This window comes from Mustela lutreola, chromosome 2 (assembly GCF_030435805.1).
Source record: "Mustela lutreola isolate mMusLut2 chromosome 2, mMusLut2.pri, whole genome shotgun sequence".
Classification (NCBI taxonomy): Eukaryota; Metazoa; Chordata; class Mammalia; order Carnivora; family Mustelidae; genus Mustela; species Mustela lutreola.
In genome coordinates, this window is record NC_081291.1 from 140,998,843 (window position 1) to 141,023,755 (window position 24,913).

The following is a 24,913-nucleotide window of genomic DNA, read 5'->3' on the forward strand; positions in this document are numbered from 1 at the left end:
TAAAGTTGCTGACCTGATTTTATTAATATTGATTTTGCAAGCTAATGCAGAGAAAAATTACTTCATTAGCCTTAACATAAAATGAAAACTCTAAATTCCGGAAGTCGTCTTTCATTAGGAGGCTAAACTCTTCTGACTCACTGAGCCAATGGCAGGTATACATAGCATCACATTTATCTTCCTAATCTCTAGAACTTTCAAAATTTAGGATATACAAAATAATACCAGGACTTTGTCTGTATCCCACTACCTTCCACTGTTTCATTTTTCCTACCTGAATTGTGAATTTTTAGAAATTAAATAAATTCTTCTGAAAGTCATTTGGAAGCTTCTGTATTTGCCCTTGAATGATAGTTCCTCATCACGTGAGTTTATTCCACAAATTTCTCTCAGCTTAGAAAATTCTCTGACCTGTTCTATGTATGACCTTGCCTAGATTTCAAAGTACAACCACCTATTCACTGCCTAGCACTTATTTGAATGGACAAATGAATGAATGAATGCTCACAATAAATTGTAAATACAACAAACTATTTCAAGGGTACATTCCAGTGTTATTTGAAGACACTTGAAGCAGCAATTAAAGCTCTCATTCACCAATTCTTCTGAAATTCCAGTTTAGCAATGCAAATAGTTGTCTTCTTACAAAAGGATATACTTCTGCATGGTCACAATTTACTACTACCTGGTGGTGGCTAGTAGTAGCCACTGGCATCAATTTTAAAACTAATCCAGATTTCAAAATACAACAATATGAAAAATTCTAAGACTTCAGTATTAAAACTTAATGATTTTATAACTAAATAATCTAAGAGTGAGCAGGGAGGAAAGGAATGACAGAAAATTGACCACATTTCTTTAAAGACAAAGTTATCAAACTAAGAACCTATATGGCCCAAACTCTTAACATAACACAAGAGAAAATGAAAAATATGACACAAATAAACAAATCTTCCATGTCATGTCTTGAAGGTGCAGGGAATACTGGTCTTTAAACTTTCTTGTATATTAGAAACTTTTGATCTTGATCCAAAGAATCTGAGTATCTAGAGGCTGGACTGGGCATTTCTTTTTAAAGCTCCCCCTATGATTTTTAAATGCAGCCATATTTAGTAGGTTGGGAATCACTGCAATAGTGTCTGCCTAGTGCTATTACCTTTCTCCAACACAATACTGTCTTTCTTTAAATTAGCCAACAATTATCCTTTGTAAGAGTTAAAAAAAAAAATCCTCATTTGTGAATATTCTCATTAATTTTTCTTTGCTACAGAACCTTGGTTGCTATGTGGTCTTTACTAATTATAACCAAACTAATTAGCAAGAGATGCAGGTTCTGGTCCTAGATCTATCCCTATGTCATCCTGTTGCTGTTACTCCCCCACCAGTCAGGGCTGTGTTTTTGTCTATGAAATGCTGGTGTTGGATTAAATATCTAGGTTTTTTTCTGATGCTCTATCTTTACAAGCAGAATGTTTAACAAGTTAAAAACACATCAAAACTTATCCATCTTAGTTCCATTTTCCTAACTGTTGGCAATAGCCAGAGAAACTGCACTAAATTCTAGGAAGGTTTTTCATCAGGAACGATTTTGAAAATCATTGTCAATAGCATGAGATGCTGATGAAATGCTAAAGCCAATATTATTCAGGCTTCATGCTACTATAGCAACAAACATATTCATGGGGAAAATACATTTGGTTTCATGAATACAACTAATTACCAACTTGAAAATTCAGCAAGCTGTGTGGTCCCAGACAAGCTATTTACCCTCTCTGTGCTTCTGCTCTTTCTATTATGGACATAGTTACAGTACTGGCTTTCATAGGGTTGTGAAAACTAAATTAAATGCACTTAAAGCATTTGGCAGATACTTTGAAAACATGCTCAAAACTTCAAAAAATCTTTTTCTAGAAACCTTAAGTTATAAAGCCCAACCTGTAAATCAAGAAAAAGAAAGGAACCATTATTTTATTTCTGTTATCCACTAAGAGAAAGGACTAGAAAATGCCTTTCCCATCAGATCATTTGGGGATGAAATAATCCTCAACGATATGGCAGAACTGTCCAGGAAAGTCCAAACTAGTCTAGAAACAAAACTTAACATTTGTTCTTTCAGCATGTCAAGGAATACAATATAGGATAAACTCCCCACAGACTCAAATTCAGCTAGGGTTTACCAAGTGAATGAAACTGACCAGACAGCAACTATGTAAATTCTATTTTATTATTCAGAGTTGCAGAAACATTAAAATAAACATAGGTAAAAATAGCAATATGCAAGGGTCTGCTTTTCATTTTAACATATCCACAAGAAACTAACATAAAAGTAGGCATTTACAAATTTGCAGAAGTCACAAATTGAAGCAATCACCTGTATATAAAACAGCTAGAAATCTACTAGCCATTGTAACATCCCCATGAAGAATCTGGAACATGTTCTATATTAAGAACATATGAAATCCACCAACAAAAAAGTCTTGTTCAAGTGTGCGTTGGTGGTACAGTGGTGAGCATAGCTGCCTTCCACAAAAGCCTGCTCATTAAAAGAGGACACTTCCCCCAAGAACTTTCATGATATAAGCAATTCACTTTCAAATTGTTGCTTAGCAAAAATTTTTTTTAAAAATTAAATAGGTATGAGACACAAAGAGATAAGGCAACTATGACAAAATAAATTATTATGTGATGAACTAATTGTTAACAAGACTGTTCCTTATTGAGTGGAGGATGGAAGATACTGGCTATTCTCTGTACTGTCTTTTTCAGCTTTTCTATGTTGAAAATTCTTAGAATAAAAAATTCGGAAAGGAAGTTTACATACCATTCTAAACTTAGAAGTATAACTGATGTCAGTCTCTTCTTCCCTTAGATATTAAATATATCAGTAATAGTCATATTTTATTTGAGGTTTTTCAATGAACTATAAAGCCAATCCACAGATTTGGGATATATATAGAATTATCTTTGAATATGATAGAAGCTCCTGAATGTAAGAGGAAGGGCTTCTAAAATTTGTTTTAGCCTGAATTCATTCCACCAGAACCCATGAGAGTCTATAAATCTTGCAGATTCAGTTATAGCTAGTCAACTTAAAGTGAGGGAAGTTAGTTCTTGGCTTTTCCTTTTTTTACAGGGAGTTGACCTGTAGCTTCTAAGTACTTATTGATGAGGTCTTCTTGTGTGGACGATGAACAGGGCTGATATCTGCAGTACTCCATTGTGTATTCTCCCTTTCCCTAAGGAGTTAAAAACAACAGAGATTTTGTTTGTTTGTTTGTTTGTTTGTTTCGGTACATCTACCAAGACAGGATTTCACACATTTGAGCACTGTGTAGGGCGGTTTCTTAAAGAGCACCTGAGTAAAGTATAAATATCTGCTTACCTCTGTGCATGACCTAAGTTCAGTGGAATAACCAAACATATCATTTAGAGGGACCTGAAAACAAACACAGGATATTCTGGTATTGCTTACTGAAAAATATTTGAGTAAAGTACAGAAAAGCCTTAGGCATTTAATTCCTTTAGTCTTAGGTTTCTACTAACTACCCTTGATTTAAAAGAATTAAAAGCCAGAGAAGTATATATTTGTTTTACTGAAAGTATGAATCTTATTTAAAAATAATTTAACATGGCAGTCACAACTAGAAACCAAATCTTTCTGTTTCACAGGGTGGACACCACTCATACCCACTCCACACACTGGCTGCAGCTCAAACATGGAGAAGCGTTTCTTCTGTGAAAATGTTAATATAACTTTCCTCTGGACACCTCAATAATATGCTGATAGTAGTGTCTTTTAGGAGGCCTTATGTAATGTGATATACACTTTCTCCCATGAGATTTAAGTAAAGCACAGGCAATGGAACTCAATATTATCCAGTAAATAAGAGCTAATGTGATAAAGCAGTTACACAAATGAAACTTATAACAAGAAATAAAGACAACTTCTATACATCTAAGAAAATGACATACTCATCATAAAGGCCCACACAGATCTTATTTTTAGTTTTTGCATTTAAGAGCTGCTCTAACAGCAAATTATAGAAATTGCCACAAATATAATACCTGAATAGCTAGGAAAATGTGTCAATTCGCTCTACATTCTCCAAAACCAACTCTCCAAAACCAAAAACTAGCTCTCATTTCTATCTGCGGTTACTAAAAGCAAGATTGTCAATGATCAATAGTACTTACATCGGCATACAGCGTAAAATAGTCCTCAATCCCATCTTGTCCTGTGATTACCCCATGGCGTCGGTTAATTCCCGCAATCACAGGTCCTTGAAATTCATTTGGGGCTATGATTTCCACAGACATAATAGGTTCAAGAATACATAATGTTGCATTTGCCAGAGCTGGGTTAAAAAAAAATACACAAATTAGTTTATTAATCTTTAAATACATGGGAACTCTCCCCTACCCAGACATACAAAAGAGAGAGTGCTTCCAAAGGTACACGCAAGTGATGAGGCTCAAGTTTTGATCTGGACTCTCCTAGATGGAAATTCCAGTAAGACAACACATGATTACAGTATTAATAGTTCTAAACTATGTTTTTATCCTTAAACATCACTAAGCTGCAGAGAATATAAAAGGGGTATTCAAACGACATTCAATCAAGTTCTTTAGCATCAAAATTATCCAGCTGAGGGTTACTTATTCTCTTTCTCTGAATACTTTCAGGAGTAAAAACTCTCACTGTTAATTAAGTCTTTGTCCAGGTAAACCAGTTCCTTCTGGTTGGTCCCTGGAAGACAGTTATTTTTAACTGTAAGAGAATAACTTTTATCATATATTTGGAGACAATAAACAAGTCACACCTGAGTTATGTCTTTCTTTTCCTAGGCTAAACATTTTCAACACGTGATTGAGAATCAGAAGACCAAGTTTCTAGTTTCTGCTCTGACCTCAACAAGTTATATATGCCTTTTAGAAAAACAAAATGTGTCCAGCCCTCAAGTTTCTTCACCTATAAAATGACACTGGATGTGAAGAGACATTTAAGCACTGAAACGTGTGTGTCCAAGCTTATTTTTATTCCCCTTAATATATAACCAGAACACTTCTTAAAGTGACAAATGCCGACTGAGGGTTATATTTAACAATGTGGAGGGAACAGAATAACATTTCAAACATTCTTATCGAATTTGTATGTTATGACAGTGTGGAATAATACTTCAGCTTCAGACTGGATGAATCACCTCTAAATAAAAACTTTAAGCAAAACCTAGAAAAGATGACAAAGAAAATATTTTAAGATAATCACAGCTTTCCAGGCATCAATTTGTTTAGATTAATCAATTAATTAATTAATTGGCAATCATTCTCATATAGTCATTAAAGCACTTCTCCTAAAGCCACTAGTAGCTTAAGTGCAATAATTATAAGAACAGCAACTTAATATGCTTGGATTTCTTTGAATTATTCTCTAATTCAAATCATAGCTCAGACCTACCTTTGACTAATTAGTCCTCATTAGTGAATTTTGTTCTAAAAAAGAGAAGCAACTGAACTTTGCAGACTCCAAAGCTTCTTCAGCTAAGCCCCCCAAAACCCCGCACAGACGTGGAATGCAGCTAACAGTTTGGGACCGTAGAAACGGCTCTAGCTCCTGCAATGTCTGGGGTTAATCCAACAGCAGAGCTTCCCTGGCTCTAAAGAAATGCAATCCATGCAGAAGAAGATACCCAGAAAGACAGATATGAGCAGATGTATTAAGATTTAGAACACGTTACCTCATGCTTTCAATAGGTCAGTAATATAAAAGAGCGAGATTGTGAAAGGGTCATATTTTAAAGGGAAGAAAGGGCCAGGTAGACAGTGCCCATCACTTAATTGCTGAGGATGTCTTGTCCAGTTCTCAGTTTCATATTCTCTCATCCTGCTCCTTTCCCTTTAAGTTCCTCTTTCTTCCTCAACTCATCTCCTGACTCACTTCCAAAGAAATCATGCCTTCTTCTAAGCTGCTGTGGCAAGACTCTGGAGTGAATTCACCCTGCTGTATTCAACAGTCACACGGCAGCTCACTCCTAAAACCTATGTTTCCTCAAGCAGATCCGTGTGGTCTATGGCTTTTTAAGATAGCAAGTAAAAATACCAACATCATCACAGGTACTTTTAAGCCTGTGGTGGTGAGAAGAGGTAGTAATATTTTTATATCAACCACTAGGAATAATGCTGATAACACCATGCCAGGTGTTGAAGAGGCCGTACGAGGTGGTGTTCAAGGGATAGGACTCTAGGCTGGTTTAGCTCTCAGCTCCACCACTATCATGTAATCTTGAGCCATTCAATTAACTACTCTGAGTCCTATTTTCTCAACTGTAATGTCACTGTGAACGTAAGATACGATAATTCATGCACTCAGCATAAAACACCACACATAAGTGATCAATAAATGTTATTATGAGTACTCGGAGACAAGAAGCTAGGGAATAGTGGCATGGCACAGTACCAGGTCAAAGGCAATCTGAAGGAAAGCGTGACTAGCATTCACTGCCCAAGTATGCACGTGCAAGTTTTCAAAGATGTTCCTGTATGGAATTACTATTTCCAAGCAGCCTGGGGGAAGTTTCCACACAGTAAGTATGGAGCAGAGCTGGGATCTAATCCCCAAGACCATCACATAATGGGGCAGGAGCTCAAAGAAGGGGTGCTATCAAGTTAATTGAGCTAACCTTTACTTCTAGGGCTTTATTTCTCTTGTTGGGTGGCGACAAGTTTGAGGTTTCTGGGAGGACCAAGCATAGTGCTCTAAAACCTGGCCACAGAAGAAGATGGCAATGGTCGCATTTGTAAGGGGAAACACGCCCAAAGAGAACATTCAATTTTAGATTCGGTTTTAGTTATATCACTGATTCATCTCAGAGGCAAAGTTTAAACTGTGACCCAACAGTTCCAGTTTGCATTTGTTTTGGAAAAAATGACAATCCAAACTATTTTTCTTCCAATTTTGAACAGAGAATGGCTAAAACATCTAAGCTATTCTGATACTGGGCTCATTTCACGACATTTTTACCCCAAAACTCTCATATGGGATTCAAGAGAGGTTTGCATGAAAAGCTTATTTTCTTACTGAGCTAAGGAAAACTTCCTTTTACCCTATACACTTGTCCTTCAATCATGGATGACTGAATAACAAATGAAGAAACAGCCAAGTAATTCATTTTTCATGCTAGCATCCTGATTTGTACATGATTATCTGGCAAAAAAAAAAAAAAAAATCTCAATTACTATCTCGTGTTTTTCCTTTGCACACCTACGAGGCAGTTTTCATACTTAATGTCTGTACACTTAAATAATTAAAAAGTAAAGATCACATATTCACCAGTTTAGCTAATATACACAGATGTACAGGCTGTTTTCATGGATGCACATGTGTAAATTATGTGCATATATGTCTCCATTTAGTTATATCTCTTATAGGAGCAATTAAAGAAGAAGATGAGGCTTTTTGTTAACTGAGAACCATACCAATTATCTGGCTTTGTTTAAGCTCTATCTCCAGGAAAGCTACTAATTTCCAGTCAAGAAGCAGCATAAGATAATTGGTGATTTCTAATTTGACTATTCTTGTAGAAGGTATCAACATGGATGGAACTGGAAGAGATTATGCTGAGTGAGATAAGTCAAGCAGAGAAAGACAATTATCATGTGGTTTCACTTATTTGTGGAGCATAAGGAATAACATGGAGGACATTAGGAGAAGGAAAGGAAAAATGAATTGAAGTAAATCAGAGGGGGAGATGAACCATGAGAGACTATGGACTAGAGGAAACAAACTGAAGGTTTCATAGGGGAGGGGAGTGAGGGGATGGATTAGCCTGGTGGCAGGTATTAAGGAGGAGAGAGAGCACAAGCATGTGGAGTGAAAGAGGGAGAAGCAGGCTCTCCTCTGAGCCAGGAGCGGCAAGTGTTTTAATGTGAATCATGCCTTAGAAAATCTTTGTGACTTAATTTCCCTTTTTCCTATTAACACAATCTTCAGATTACGACAAGATTTCCAGATCACAGATTTCAACTGCATTTTTAACAGAGCTGGCAAAAGAAAATGAAGGACTTTCTCTCCCTTTCACAACTGAGAAACTAATACTCAAATTATTAATAGCTGCCATTAGTTTAAGTATATAAGGAATTAGCAACCTAGTCAAGAAATGAGCAATCTTTTCCAACGACTGCCCCACACCTGGTCACAGATGCAAACAGAAAAACAAAATGAAGTCCAAAATTCATGTAGAATCAACAAAATTGTGATTTACAGAATGCTTAAAAAATATTATGATTAATCTAATCTTTACTGTCCATTTTGACTGCCTCTGATAAAAATGTTTCTGAAATGTTTCATAAACCATAATATAATTCTCCTGTCTAAAGATACTTATGGACATTATTAATAATATGGAAGAGATGACAGAGAGAATACATTTTCTGGGTCCAGGACAGAGGTTTCAAGTTCCTTTGTTGAATAACCCTGATGTCAGATTGCTGTGTTATTTGCTCTTCTCTCTTAAAAGCAAGAATCAGATACACTTGCAATTGTTTAGGTTTCTGGTTCATCAGGGTTTTTAATACACCAGTTATTCTGTGTGGAAAAGGTTGACAATTCCAGCAGTTTATCAAGAGGTCTGCACTGTGAATTAAGTTTACTGAATTCCTTCAAAATATGTTGCCACCCACAAAATGCCTAAAATGTCACACTTTACAAAAATTACTTAAAATTTATGGATTTCCTGATATCTGAGTAAGTCAGTAAAAGAGCATGATGGCAATGTTTCTATAAAATATCTCTTAGTACTCCAAGCACATCTATCTTCTTTATTAAAAACACAACAGCCAAAATATGGAAAAAGCGCAGATGTCCTTTGACAGAGGAATGGTAAAGATATGGCATGCATATCTCTATCTATCTATCTATCTATCTATCTACACACACATACACACACACACACACACAAACACACACACGAATATTACTTAGCCATCAAAAAGACTGAAATTTTGCCATTTGCAATGATGTGGATGGAACCAGAGGGTATTATGGTAAGCAAAATAAGTCTATCAGAGAAAGACAAATATCATATGATTTCACTTATATGTGGGATTTAAGAAACAAAACAGATGAACACAGGGGAAGGGAGGATAAAATAAAGTGAAATCAGAGAGGGAGATAAACTATAAGAGACTTAACTCTAGGAAACAAATTTGGGGGTTGCTGTAGGGGAGGTGGTGGGCGGATGAGGTACCTGGGTGACGGGCATTAAGGAGGGCACTTGATGTAATGAGCACTGGGTGTTAATGCTACTGACGAACTCTACTTCTGAAACTAATACTACACTGTATGCTAATTAATTGATTTTTAAAAAGTGGCAAAAAAACCAGAACTTACAGGTTATCTTTAAATTTAAGCATATGACAAATATTAGGTAATTTAGGAGAACAGGTAGGCTTTCAGTTTTGTAAGGAAGAGAGTACAGTAAGCTACCCTCACTTCAACTCTAGATTTGCCCACACCTGCCAAGTGCCCCGGTGGGCTGCCTGGGATTCTGGGGCCCAAGACTAAAACACAGCACTGCACTCAGAGTCTCTGACGATCTGTCAGGGAAACACACACCGTGCTGCAGCAAACACAGGGCACAGTACCTTGTTTAAGAGCACCTTCTCCTGCACGGATGAAAGAGATTTCATTGGAATCAACCATGTGGTGCGCCCCATCTTGCAGGACAAACCGGAGCCCAGAGAGCTTGTGTCCAGAAAGAGGGCCTTTCTCACAGGCATCCAAAAACCCCTGTTAGTGAATGAATACAACTTATGGAGTCAGTGGATTTCACTTCCAGGTGAATTATCAAAAATACTCACACATTTTACTGTTCAGAAATTGAACATTTTTATGAATACTACATTTTACTCCTCAGAAAAATAAGTTTTAAAAAGCTGAATAGCTTAACTACTTAAATTTTATTATTGTGGCATCTAGATGAACAATCCCTTGGAAAAGCGTTATCACTTAAAAGTGCGAGCTGGTTTGAAAGTGATGCTGAGGGACGCCTGGGTGGCTCAGTTGGTTGGACGACTGCCTTTGGCTCAGGTCATGATCCCGGAGTCCTAGGATCGAGTCCCACATCGGGCTCCCAGCTCCACGGGGAGTCTGCTTCACTCTCTGACCTTCTCCTCGCTCATGCTCTCTCTCACTGTCTCTCTCTCAAATAAATAAATAAAATCTTTAAAAAAAAAAAAAAAAAAAAAAAAAAGAAAGTGATGCTGAGAGTGCCGACACTTAACATCTTCAGGAATTACTTACCTCTTATAACCCATTATACAGACAGCCTGCTCTTAATTTTATAAGGAGGAAACAGAGGAAAAGCAAGGAAGAATACTTCCATCAAACTTGGCATTGATTCAACAGCTATGTCCTGAGCTCCCATTATACACCTATCAGGGCTTTGCCTCACTGGCAGATCACTACATTATGGCTTTGGTGTTATACAATGCCAGTAAGAACTGGAATTCAAAAGTAAATTCATTTTTCCTGATGCAGTTCTTTTAAAAAAAAAAACAAAAAACCAGCTTCATTGACGTATGACTGATACACAATAAACTAAACATTTTAAAAGTATAATGTGATAAGTTTGCAATCCTTTTTCAGCCACTTCAACATTTGTAGAGCTCCCACAATTCAAGTTAGTTTTTCCTGACAATCACATTGCTGCACATAGAGTACAATATATTTCTGACTCTGCAAAACTATAAACTCTATATGCTGAAAAAAACATAAACCCTCCTTTACCTACATTAATATTGAAGAATACAAGATAACTTAAAGGTATACGAGTGACAAAATACTCTCCTGAAATAAAGTACAGTGAACGAAATACAGTAATCACAAAATGCTACCACCGCTAAAGCTGAAATTATAATTAGCAAAGATTTCTAAGCTAAAAGGGTAAATGAAAACCTAAAAATCTCAATATAGGAGGACAGTTGCTGAAGATTTTATTTATTTATTTGACAGAGATCACAAGTAGGCAGAGAGGCAGGCAGAGAGGGAGGGAAGCAGGCTCCCTGCCGAGCAGAGAGCCCGATGTGGGACTCGATCCCAGGACCCTGAGATCATGACCTGAGCCGAAGGCAGCGGCTTGATCCACTGAGCCACCCAGGCGCCCGGTTTACAACAGTCTTAAAGCCAGTGACCTAGAAAGCAAACAAAACACTAACCTCTTACATGTGCAAAGCACTTCACACTTTACAAAGAAATGTCACAGAGTATTATCTGACCCTCAAGTTGGTAAGGGGTTCAAGTTTAGTTTTCTATTTACTTACACTTTACAAATGAAGAAACTGGCTCTGAACACCATGATTTACCAAAGAGTGCATTAATCAGTAGCAGAGACGTTGGGAGAACTCAGATATTGGGAATCTTGGCAAAAGATCATGCTACTGTAACAGTAAACTTAAAACCTTCATAAAACCCTACTGACTGCTACAAAATTTTAATTGTTGATTGCTATTTACAACATAGGCTCAATTTATCAAAAGAAATAGAATAACTATGATTAAGAAACAGAATGAGGGATACTTGAGTGGCTCAGTCGGTTAAGCATCCAACTCTTGATTTCAGCTCAGGTCACGATCTCAGGGATGTGAAATTGAGCCCTCTATTAGGCTCTGCCCTGGGCACAGAGCCTGCTTAAGATTCTCTCTTTCCCTCTCCCTCTGCCCCTTAGGAGAGTGCTTAAATATGAAAAGTGCTTAATATATATTTGCTAAGTGCATGTCTTTGAAAAGCTGGCTACAATCTGGAGACGGGTGGACTATGAGAAGGAAAATAAGTCCTCTTAGAGAAAGAACTACTGCTTTGTTTTAGAAAAAAGATATAAAGGAAAAGAAACAGAATGAGTTCCCCCCTCACTGTCATAGCATATATTTATAGCTCTTCATCCTAATGAACTAAAGTTCCTAAATCAGATGGAAAGCTTACCAATCAGGTAAAGAAGCAGGACTGTAAATGAAATGAACCACAGAAGACAATGTGATAGAAATAGGATTTGAAGGGCACCTAGCTGGCTTAGTCAGAAGAGAATGAGACCCTTGATCTTGGGGTCATGAGTTTGAGTCCCACGTTGGGTATAGAGATTACTTGGATAAATAAAACTTTAAAAAAAAAAAGAAGAAGAAGAAGAGGAGCATGGTGCATAAACAATGACTCTTGGAACACTGAAAAAATTAAATTAAAAATATAAACACACAAACAAACAAAAGAAATACGATTCAATACCACCTAATAAACTGGTTGAAAAAAATGTAATCAAGTCATTTTTGTTGTTACCTTTTCTACTGCAGGCACAAACTGCTTTGGAACATTTGCCCCGAATGTTTCATCTGAAAACTCCAACTTAGTGTAGTTCTCTGGGTCCAGAGGCTCCAGTACACCTATCACTCTTCCAAACTGGCCTGCACCACCCGATTGTTTTTTATGTGTAAATTCAAACCTGAAAGTGATTTAGGAGGGGGGAAAAAATCAACATGGCATTAACATAATTAATTACCAAAATGAAATAATTCCTACCGATTTAAATGAAAAACCGCATTTTACCATTTTTACTTACTTGTTCCTTTGAATTTACTGCCATAAAATTTTACTGTAAAATTTATTTAAAAGGTAATTCTCTCTTTCATGTTTTTACTTGGAGGTGAGGATGAGGTACAACACCAAAATAATCCATGGTTTTCTTTCATTCTGCCAATTCTTTACTTCACAAGTAGAAACGTAAAAGTGTTAAAAGTCAGTCTAAGGTTCTTGCTCTAGTAACCTACATTCGAAGAGCTCAGCCTCTTCTTTTGGAATGCCTCCCTTCCCTGGGACACAGCGTTCTGTTCTTAATTTCTACAGCCAGAGACAGTTACTTGAAAATGGGAGCTCTGCAGTTAATTTATTCAGATAGTTCCTATCTAAATTAATTTACCACTTGGACTTTATGGAGTGACACAATACAAGAGACGGGAGTTTCAGGTGGATTAATACCTGAAGAGAGTAATGGCAAAACGGTGACTAACATAAGGCACTCATATAAATAGATACATATACAGAAAATATACAGACATAGCAGTGTTTACTTCAAACCACTAATGGCCACATAAACAGAGTAAGCACTTTCTACATACTTATTAAAACATTTGTAAACATACGCTATTTCCCTGAAAAAAAAAAAACAAAAAACAACAAAAAACAAAAAACAAAAAACCATTTCATGAGTATCCACACTGCCTGCAAAGCATTTCTTCCTTTAAAGTGAAACCTTCCTCAAGACCTCAAGATGAAAGAGGCCACCTCCTTTCAAAATTATCTCAGACAACTGCAGGTAAATGGACGTGAATGAATGTGTCCCTACATACAGATGTGTGGTGGTTTGAAATTACTAAATACTCATTTTTGTAGCAGACACCAGCTTGGAGTATGCGGTTTCATAAGAAGCCTAAATGTGAATATCCCTGCTGAACTGCCTATAAACAGTCTCTCTGCCACCAGGAGACTCGGGATGGGCTGAGAGAAACAAAGTACTGACAGAGACACTGTTCTGGGAGGGAAAAAACCAGCTATCAGAACTAAGAGAATGAAAGGACTTGCTGCAGGGATTCCATAACCATGGGCCCCTGGCAAGTCTTGGGTATGCACAAGTTCTCTAACATGTTTATAGTTTTGTTTTCAATTTGACAATAATATGACATCAATACAAACATACGCTCTGTTGTCTGTAGGGTAATCACTAACCAGGGATGTTTATAGTTAAGTTAAAATTTTTAAAAAATTTAAAATTCAGTTCCTCAGTTGCACTAGTCACATTTCAAGTGGTCAACAGTCAAATGTGGGAAATGGGTACAATATAGGACAGCACAGAGAACACTTCCAGCAGTGCCCTGCAGGACCAGTTTACAAACCAGTAAGTTTCAGGGCTCACGTCTGAATCATAATCAAGTGAAGGCCAAATAATGAAACATGGAGGCACCAGGCTTGTGCTAAGCAGATTTTACGGATCATTTTATTTGTTCTTCCCCACAAACTACGATTGTGTACTACTATCACCATTTTACAGATGAGAAGTAACTTGAGAAAGTAACTTGCCAAATATGATGCAGTTAAATAGCAGAGCCAGGATTGTACTAAAGCCAATGCTCTTAATTAAACATTTTTCTAGAAGGCTAATAAGAACATAAGCTGACATAACCTGCAAATGATGATTTCACTGAAAAAGCTGTTAGACGGCGGTACGTGAAGACAGACTACAGCAGCTTACAAGAGGTAGAAGAACTAAGACATCACTTGGTAGGCAGCTAACAGGAGTGCTGCAGGTAAAAGAACCAGGCCCCAGTCATGTTGGGGAGGCAATTTTGTTTCGGCAAAACATCATCTCTCACGATAAAATTAATGTTAATTAGAACAGTGTTGGGGTTTTTGTTTTGTTTTTTAGATTTTATGTATTTGAGAAAGAGCATGAATGGTGGGAAGGGGTAGAGGGAAAGGGAGAAGCAGACTCCCTGCCTAGCGGGGAGCCCAGTGCAGGGCTTGATCCCAAGACCTCAGATCATGACCTGAGCTGTAGGCAGCCACTTAACTGCCTGAACCACCCTGGCACTTCATAACTGTATTGGTTTTATCTCTATTTTGCACATTTATTTTGATTTTATAGTTGTGCCAAAATTGCAAGATAGAGATCTTTTTACTTAGTTTTCATTCATATTAGTTTTCATTATCAACCAAAAGCTCTTTCAGCATCATCAGAATGTACTCAGCCACTCTTTCCTGGACACGATCAAAGAAACACATGATTCAAACAATACACACACATACACACACAATGACAACCTAAGAGGTTGGCTGATACATATGAATGACTCACCCTCTCAAGCCCAAAAAGAAAAATCTTTTTTTTTTTTTTTAAGAAAAAAGCCTTAAGGAGAGAAACCCTGTCATCCTCAACTCACTTGACAATTGGTGGACTAATGTAACTAGAAACGACAGAAATGCTTTATTCCTTACATTAAAATATATATATACTTACTGCAAATAAAGACTGAGTAAATTAAGGATATTTGAGGGAAAGAACACATTACAAATACATTTTTAAGTTTATTTTTTAAAGTACAACACATATGCCCACCCAAGGAACTTTCAAAGAACCTTCAAAAATCCATTTTGAGGGAAAAAAGCAAAGAATCTCTATTTTCCAAGCCAATGAGCTTGGAAAGTTTGGCCATACAGATAAAAAGGAACCTTTGCTTCCTGAGCTAGAGCAAATCTAAAGCCTAAAGTATAGTCCCTTCAAAGGTAAAACAAGGTAATTAAGAAATCTGGAGAATGGAAATGCACTACCTACTAAAAGTCTGTGCTTGCTTAAGCAGCTATAAAAACTCTCATCTTTGTTAGAAGTTTCTTCAATGCAGTGCTTGAAGCTCAGTTCTTAAATGTTTTAATTCTTTTTTTTTTTTTTTTTTTTAAAGATTTTATTTATTTATTTGACAGAGAGAAATCACAAGTAGATGGAGAGGCAGGCAGAGAGAGAGAGAGAGGGAAGCAGGCTCCCTGCCGAGCAGAGAGCCCGATGCGGGACTCGATCCCAGGACTCTGAGATCATGACCTGAGCCGAAGGCAGCGGCTTAACCCACTGAGCCACCCAGGCGCCCCTTAAATGTTTTAATTCTTAAAGTAATTTCAAAGTGATCAGAAGGTCAGAAGCATGGTTTTACAGCAAAATCTTATTTTTCTAAGATCAGCAAAGGGAGAAAGGGGTGCAGGTGTTATTTATTTCTCTTGATCTAAGAAATTACATAGCCCTCCAAATTAATGCTAATTTCTCATATGCTGATTTGGGCAGCATTGGTCCAATTCCACAGAAAAGAGGATTAACCAAGAGGGCTCCTGGACCTCAGAAGGGGAAAGAGAAAAAAGTAACCAACCCACTCGCTACCTGGAGCTCCTTTTGCACTTTGCCCTGGGCCTGACACTGTGAGTAGTGTCTGAGGAAGGTGTGCTCTGAAGGGCATGTGAAGCAACCAGATTTCTTCCATGAAGAGGAAACTGGAGGCCCAAACGCTCCATAAACGAAAAGGCCAGAACGCCCCTCCCTGCACTTCAGTAAAGGTTAATGAAAGGAAGCACAAAGTCCCAGTCAGCCTCACCCACCAACTCCCTCCCTACACCTCCACCCTCGCCAGCCGGAAAGGCCACGGCTCTCCCCTCGCAGGAACAAGTCCGTGCTGTGGGTGGCAGTGGGGCGGGGCCCCAGGAGCAGCGGCGGGAGCCAGCGCCCTTGCGGCTGCTTCCTGAATCAGAAGGAGGGAAGGAGGAAGAGAAGGGTGGGAGCTGGCGATCCCGCCCACACCCGGCAGACCTCAGCGTGCGACTCTTCCGTCGTCGCAGCTCCCCGGCAGAAGGCTGAACCAGCGGTGCGCTGGGAGCGTCTGGTCCCTGCAACCTGAGCAGCCGTAGGCTCCCACCAAGAATGGAAATCCCCCCGACCCATTTCCCAGCCTCCAGGGCAGCCTCGGTGGCGGAGAACTGCATCAACTACCAGCAGGGGACCCCCCACAAGGTGTTTCTGGTGCAGACTATCAAACAAGCCAGCATGGAGGTGAGTCCGACAGAGGGCAGTGGGCGGGGGCCTGCACCTACTTGCTTTCCCTCCACTCCCGAGGGTCTCTGCCTCATTCTTCCGGAGATTTCCCTTCTACTCCACCCTTGCCTGTTTTTGGACTAGCTGTTGACGTCAGGTCTAGGGAACATTTCTGGGGATAGCTGACACTCCAGGACAGTCACAGCTGTTTGTTTTTTCTTGGAAAGTTAGAGACATTGATACAGGTTTTAATGGGCACTTACAAAGAAATGGAAAAGCGTTCTAAATGTGGGGCAGCATTTAACCATTTTCTGAATGAAACCTGTAGAACCATTCAAAAGAATCTCAAAACTGCTACTGCATTTCTCATCTGCTACTCCAATCTGAGCCAACAAAACATCCTGTCTTCCAAACAATACTTCTTTGCCGAAATTTTAGAACAATCTTTATCAGACCCTTTGACCAAAATGAAAGGGGAAGCAAAGAGCAAAACAAACTGACAACCAAAGTCAGAGAACAAAAGCATTGTGGGCTGAAGCTTTAACTACCCAAACACCACTACCACTGATTCCTGTAAAAGATAATGCTTTCACTGGCAAAGGATTAAATTAAATGCTTAAGGCCACAGCTGTCACTAACTAGGCTTGTTTCTATTTTACTAAAATGTAAGATTTGAGATTGTCGCTTAGTTATCTGACATAAACTTAACAGTCTGTAAGAGCTGATAGGGAGTAGATGTTGCTTCAAAACTGCACCAGATAATTAGGTACACACTCTTAACTCTATCTTGATTCAAAAGTGAAATACCTACACAACTGTCTTACAGTTATAAAATTTGTTAAATTATCATTTTGCAGGTTCACTAATGGACAAATAAAAACAGTATTTAACATCTCTAACCACTTCACAGTAATCTGTCCCCAAATGGACAGTGTTTGGAGGGTACACAGGGCTTTCTGAAAATGTTTTCAATGGTATATCCTGTTTTTCATCTTAGAATCAAAAGGTTTCACAATTTCTTTTGTAGAGAATTCAGGATTACAGATCCAGAGGTTGAGGTCCTCTGATGAATGAAAGTGAATTATAGCTTTTTTTTTTTTTTTTAAGATTTTATTTATTTGTCAGAGAGAGAGAGGGAGAGAGAGCGAACACAGGCAGAGGCAGAGGGAGAAGCAGACTCCCTGCCGAGCAAGGAGCCCGATGTGGGACTAGATCCCAGGATGCTGGAATCATGACCTGAGCCAAAGGCAGCTGTTTAACCAACTGAGCCACCCAGGCGTCCCAATTATAACTTATTTTATATATGCTTTTATCCCACTCTTCTGTTCCCATCCAAAATAAATCTCTTAATGCACCTCCTAAATTAGATGTTACATATATGGTGACATGCCTTTTTCAAAGTCAAAGGCTTTAATCATTTGCCCTCACCAAGTCAGCCTTCTGCCCCAACCAAATGATAATGTATTTTTCTAAAAACACAAAGAATGGAGTTATTCTTATAATAAATCACCACATTTTCTTAATAGGATATTCCGGGAAAAGGACACAAGTATTGCCTTAAATTTTCTGTGGAAGAAATTATCCAAAAAGTAAGTAAAATGTCCTTTATTATAAAATAAAATTTGACTTTATAAATATTTTAGATCACCTTCCCTAATCAAATCATAGGATTAACTTGTATTTTCTTTTTTAAGTTGTTGTGAAATTCCTGCCTTGAAAAAAATAATGAGCATTCAAGGGTCTAATTATACTCTTTTAAAAACATACTCTGAGATACATGAAGTAATTCTATTCAGCTACTTAGAAAAGACTACCCATATCAATTCAAATAAATTCTCTTAAATATATTCTTAGGGCAGTCTGAACTTATGCGTGATATGAACAAATAAAGTAATTTACTCTCCAGTCATCATCACTTTCTTATGTTTGCCTTTCTCATTCTATTTTTTTATTTCTTCCATTTAAAGAAAGCTGGTGCATTTAGATATTCATGAGCAATAAAATGATCAAATGATACCAGTATGTTCATAGGAATCTTTCAGTAATGTGGCAGGGAGATTTTTAAATATTACATACCTGCCAAATTATTAGTGAGACAAACTTAAAAAAAAAAAAAGGAATTGCAGTTTGTACCATAACCATCTTAAAACTTTTTAAAAAGCTTGCTCTTTTGTTGAGCATAATTCAGAAGAGACACAGGCTAACATAAGAGATTTATTAAGATTATCTGAGCTACTAGACAGCCATCTTTCAAAGCAGAACCAACTATTACTAGCTACTATTTGCTACTATTTTCTAATTTTACATCTAGATACAGATTAATTTATCTGGGCTTGAGGATATTTCTGTTGTTTCAGAAGCAGAGGGTAGAGTAAGACTTAAAAGTAACGGAAGTCTAGAGGTAGTACATAAAGTCTGACTAAAATCTGGCCTCACAAATGGGATACACCATTAACACTGACATAATAAAGTTTTAAGATGAATTGTAAGATTATGATACTTAATAAGTTATAAAATAAGTTACCTATTTTAGATACCTTCAAGAAAATTGTAGGCCACACCCAATTAGGATAGCTCTGTAATAGACACTCTGAAGTCAAGTTTGAAACATGATTGGGGGCCAACACTTTAAATGTTGCATCTCAACAATGACAATTAGGAATGGATGGCCATTTACATGTAAAGGTATTTTGCAAAATGTTTCAAACAGCAAGTTACACTGAACTGTACAGCGGAAGTACTTTACCCTCTAATGGGACAAGATACTGCACCAGAAGTCAACTTCACATTTGAAGGAGAAATTGGAAAGAACCCAGATAAAGAAGATAACACATTTTATCAAAGACTCAAGTCCACGAAGGAACCACTTGAAGCACAAAATATTCCAGGTATATAAATATGGCATGGAAAATTTTTTTTTCAACTTTAAGATCAGTATAAATTATCTGTGCTCAAAACCGTTAGATGTTAACAATATGTTGGAAATATACTGGCTTTTTGAAAAATATTCATTATCAATCTAATTCAACAAAAAGGGACTTACTTATATTCTGTACACATTTGAAGGAAACTAAAACATGATTTAGAATTTAGATTTCTTAAAGGTTAACACTGTATGTATAAATAATCCTATTTACTATATAATTGTTTCCTCACCAGACAGTTTTGGAAATGTAGCTCTAGAAATGAAGCCAGTTCGACACTTAGCCTGGGTTGCTTGTGGTTATATAATATGGCAGAATTCTACTGAAAACACATGGTATAAAATGGTAAAAATTCAAACTGTCAAGCAAGTGGTAAGTGATTTCTATAAAATATACTATTAACAGGGTTGTATTTTACTGAAAGTGTGATCATTCATAATTGGATAAATAGTGCCCCTTCGGTCATTTTATATTTAATAGTGATGCTGGTATTTTGAAGGAGTGGTCAGTTACAACTGAGGTTTAAAAAGTTGAAGCTACAGTTTCAAGAGAGTAAAGTATTGAGTTATAAATAATTTGGCATTCAGTTTTTGTGCTCAACTTAATACAGAGTATACCCTTTGGTGATCTAAATTTGGTATTGGAAGTCTTTATAGCTATGCAAATGAAACTGCCTCTGTTTTTTTTTCTCTATTGAAATGGTGGTGCCAGAGCTCCTCAGAGACAAGGCTGGCATTTTTTTGCCCTAAGAATTAGCTAGAACATATATCTTAGCATCTTTTAATCTTTGTGAAATTTGCTGTATATCATTTTCTTTTCTAGTCATAATCTACCACCTCATATCTAACTGCTAGCCTGCTAGTCTTTTAAGTCTGATAGGACTAGAAACTCCTCTTTCTAGTCTTTAAAGACATAAAGTGATCTTCACACTTTAGCTTTATTAAGAAGTTAAAAAGAAAAAAAGTCAACTGTTGATATCTAATGGATATGAAGAAAAACAGTACAAAGAAACCACAACAGTTTTAGTTCTATAAGAGAAAAGGACTTTCCAAATGACTTGTTTCAGCTTGCTGGAAACAAACTGCAAGGCAGCTGGAGCACCTTTACTCCACAGACTTTTGCAACCACCTAGTAGACACCTACGGGCACTGGCGGCCAGGACACCCAATCACAATAATTAGGATATGATGTCAATATCTAACATAAATACCACAACTACATTTTAAGAAACAGAGCCTTTTTTTGTTCGTTTTTAAAATTTTTAATTAGGCTCTGCACCCAGCGTGGAGCTCAACACAGGGCCTGAACTCCTGACCCTGAGATCAAGACCTGAGCTAGATCACAAGTCAGACGTTTAACCCTCTGAATCACCTAGGCATCCCAACAGAGGATTTTTGTTAATGCATTTCTGCAGACATCTACTTTAAGTACAAATTCCTATTGGGGTAACAAGGCTCAAATAATTGAGTAAAAGGTCCAGGTTACAGAGGTTATACAATCATAATCATGGTTTTCAAGGCATGATCTTATAGCAAAATATGCTCAAGACAGTGCTAGAAGTTTGATGACAGAAAACTCCTATAACCCCTCATCAAAGTTTTAAAGCATTATTAAAATTTCAGTAGAAAGGTTGACTGCACATTTATAATTGCTATTAACCGAAGAGGCCATAGCAGCTCATGCTGCCTCTTGGAGGCCAGGGATGGTTTCAACACATTGATTATAAACCTTAAAAAGCTTTGTACAGCAAATCTCTGGTGAATGCAGTTTTAAACGATGTGGATGCAATATTTCTGGGTAGCTGGTGGTCTAAATACTTTATATGTCCAAAACAATAAGCAGCACAGATCAAGGCTTTAATTGCAAAATCATTTAACTACATTGTTTTCCTATTTTCAGTTTTTATTTTATTTTTTTAAAGATCCTATTTTCAGTTTTTAAAAAGAGAATTTCCATTATAAAATTGGCTTCCTTTACTGTAAACACTCATTTCAGTAGTTTATCCCCTAAAATAATGCTTCTAAAAAATAAAAACATTAAGGAATCAATCTTTGACAAACTTTAGATCGTAATGTTCTGAAGTAACTATCACAACTCAGGGAACACAACTTTTAGAACAGGTGAAAAATCACGATTTCAAAATGTAGTTTGAAATACAGCTTTTTTGTAAGAACACAGTTTTTCTTTTTCTTTTCTTTTTTTTTTTTTTTTTTGTGTGTGTGTGTGTGTGTGTGTGTGTGTGTGAGAGAGAGAGAGAGAGAGAGAGAGAGCATGCAGGCATGGGTATTGAGTAGTAAGGGCAGAGGGAGGGAAAGGGAAGCTCCAGCATGCTCCAGGCCAAGTGCTGGCCCAGTGCAGGGCTCCAGCTCACAATCAGGAGATTGCGACCTGAGTTAAAACCAAGAGTTGGGTACTTAACGGACTAAGCCACCCAGGTGCCCCAGGAACACAGGTTTTCTGATCAGGCTAAATAAATTATAACATTCAATTTTTGTTTTTACGTATTAAATGGAAGTATTATCATCTAGTAATGAAAGCTGAATTTTAAAATGAAAATACCATTTTTGCCAAAGATACTGTTTCAAACACCAGATTTTTATTTTTTATGATAGCAAAGAAATGATGACTTCATTGAGTTAGACTACACCGTTCTACTTCATGACATTGCATCTCAGGTAAAGTATCAGCTACTTTTCTTTGATGAGACTTTGAAAATTGAGACTTGTTTTAGAGCCACAGTGTATGTATGCCTTATTAATTTTGACCCTAAGTCAGAATTCCTGTAAATTAATATAGACACCAGGTTAAAGTATATTATACTTGTAGCCAAACTTTTTTTTTGCTATTCTTTATAAGGACTGTTTTGTCTCTAACAAAATCTAAACCAACGTTGTTTTCTTACATGTTTTCTGAATTTTATCACAGCATTAGTTAGTTTCCTTTACTTGCAGGAGATTATTCCTTGGCAAATGCAAGTTCTCTGGCACCCGCAGTATGGTACTAAAGTCAAACATAACAGCCGTCTGCCAAAGGAAGCACAACTAGAATAACGGAAGACCCTCACACTGACGTGTCAATGTACTTACTGATGATGTGTGTATGCCTTCACTGATACCTAGTTTATGGGGTCAAGCAAATCCCAAAATATCACTTTGTATAAATGTCTTCATGACAGTATAGAACTACACAGATTCCATAATAGAGACTCACATGATGTAAAAGTGTCCCAACACTAATAGTGGTATGTATATCCCATAATAAAAAGCTTCAATTCTGGCCTCACAGTATGTTTAATTCTGCTGCATACTTACGGGACGGGGGCAGTAATGGTCTCTCTGAAAGCAACTTTTGGCTTTCCTGTGACACAAGGACAGCCATATTCTCTTTCCATCCTCTAAAAAGAAGAGAGGAGATAATTTTTTGGTATACTTAAAAAACAAACTGAAAGAAGAAAAAAGAATCTTAACTACATTTGAAGCACTCATTTAAATATGATAAAAATGATAAATCTTAAATCATTTAAGTATCTTACAAAGGTTAGATACATGATTTAAGTAATACAAATGATTCTTAAAGATTTTATAGAAATGAATTCTAACTTAGACTGTTTAACTTACACTTACCTCTAATTAATCTATCCACTAAAATGTCACCTTTATTTCATATTATTATATATTCTCTGGAATAGCCTATAAGTCTGTTGTCAGAGTTTCTACTACCTTAATTTCAAAAACAGGATCACAACCAGAATTTTCAATCATAAGTCAAATAGCTTTTGTTTTCATTCATAGATACAGAAGACCATTTCTAGGGGAAAATATAAAGCAATTCTAGTACTGTATCTATCTAAACCTTCAAGTACTGACTTCAGAAGAAAACAGTTAAGAAATGGTTCCAAGAGCAGGTACTGGTGGGCTAACTGCCTCAGCAGGTCTCTCCCGGCAGGTTGTCTCCCTAAGGCTGGCACCGGGATTTGCAATGACCCAACTAACCATGACCTAGTGTTGGATGAACGATCTTACTGCAAATACCTGGGAGTCTTGATTCTAGGAGTCTGCAAATGTTTTACAAATATAAGGATTTAGAAATAAATAATTAATTTTTAAGAGATGGTAACATTTATAACATAGTATACCACATCTGGATACAGACCAGAATGAAGTCTGAAGAACCACTATTAGTTTACAGTCATTAGACTGAGAATTATTGACTTGTAACAAAACAGAGACATAAATAAAATGAATTTAAGTTAACTTCCGTATTATTCATTACCTGAGCATAGATTTCTAAGTGTAATTCTCCCATTCCAGATACAATGGTCTCTTTGCTCTCATTGTCAAAGTGGACTTTAAATGTGGGATCTTCTCTTGTAAACCTGCCAATACCTTTTGAAAATTTTTCCAGATCATTCTTAAAAAAAAGAAAGTCATTACACATTTTAGTAAGCATGATAAGCAATAGGATTGTTAAAAGAACTTTACTAAATGTAATCAAATACACGAACAGTTAAGAAATAATAATGATCCCCATCTAGTTCCTAGGCCAGACCCTTTCAACATGTAAGCTTGGACACCACACAGTCAACAGAGCAGGGAATGGTTGGCTGACAGAATTTTCTTTCCACAAGATACAAAACAAGAGTCTAAGGCTTAACTATACCCTTTCCTATTTTATTCTTGGATATACATAGAAATTGTCCATTTGTGGAAAACTTTCTCCATCAAGGGAAAAGAAGAATCTGTGTTACTCTATCACATTTTAGAAATTCTACACATAACCAAAGGAATCCGCATGTTTCCCAAGACCGGATTGTAGAATCAAGCAGGAGAGTTAAGACCAAGAGTAAGGCAAATGCCACAGTGAGACTTCTTCCTTTAAAAACAGCCTGCTTGGATGTGATTGCATGTATCTTTATTCTCCTTAGATATAATTCCATACATGGTAAATAGAATTATGGTCCTCTAAGGATATGCCCTAATGCCCCCAAACCTGTGAATGTTACTTTATGTAGTGAAGGGGATTGTGCAGTTATAATTAAAGTTACAGACTTTGTGATGGGAAGATTACCATGAAGAATCTGGGTTGGCCCAATGTAATCACATGGGCCTTTAAAAAGGAAGAGGAATACAGAGGGTTAGGTTAGAAAGACAGAATGAGGGAAGAGGCAGAAGATATCTGAAGCACAAAAGTGACTGATTTCATGGTTGAAGGCACTGAAGACAAGATGACAGGGCCACAAGCCTAGGAAAATGGATAGCCTCTCAAACTAAAAAACAACAAACAAAAAAAAAACCCAGGCCCCAGGTGACAGTCATCAAAGGAATGGGGACCCCAGTCCCAACAGCCACATGAATTTTGCTAACAATTTGAGTAAGCAAAAAATAA

The 24,913-nt window shown here is 37.1% G+C and overlaps 2 protein-coding genes across 2 annotated transcripts in view; one reads left to right on the forward strand and one right to left on the reverse strand.

Annotated features, from left to right (window-relative positions):
- Positions 1-2,206: 2,206 nt before the first annotated feature.
- GFM1 (G elongation factor mitochondrial 1) overlaps positions 2,207-24,913 on the reverse strand; it is a 44,686-nt gene continuing 21,979 nt past the window's right edge. Inside the window, exons 12-18 of the mRNA XM_059163667.1 lie at positions 23,801-23,938; positions 22,840-22,922; positions 12,323-12,485; positions 9,640-9,784; positions 4,195-4,355; positions 3,383-3,436; positions 2,207-3,236 (exon numbers count right to left, since the gene is read on the reverse strand). Coding sequence (XP_059019650.1) covers positions 3,105-3,236; positions 3,383-3,436; positions 4,195-4,355; positions 9,640-9,784; positions 12,323-12,485; positions 22,840-22,922; positions 23,801-23,938 — 876 coding nt within the window. The 3' untranslated portion in view covers positions 2,207-3,104. The remainder of the gene's footprint in view (positions 3,237-3,382; positions 3,437-4,194; positions 4,356-9,639; positions 9,785-12,322; positions 12,486-22,839; positions 22,923-23,800; positions 23,939-24,913) is intronic.
- On the forward strand, positions 16,251-22,810 carry LXN (latexin). Its single transcript, XM_059163666.1, has 6 exons — positions 16,251-16,622; positions 18,131-18,193; positions 19,315-19,492; positions 19,764-19,900; positions 22,141-22,203; positions 22,480-22,810. Exons 1-6 carry the CDS (start codon positions 16,494-16,496, stop codon positions 22,576-22,578), a joined length of 669 nt encoding a protein of 222 aa, XP_059019649.1. The 5' UTR covers positions 16,251-16,493; the 3' UTR covers positions 22,579-22,810.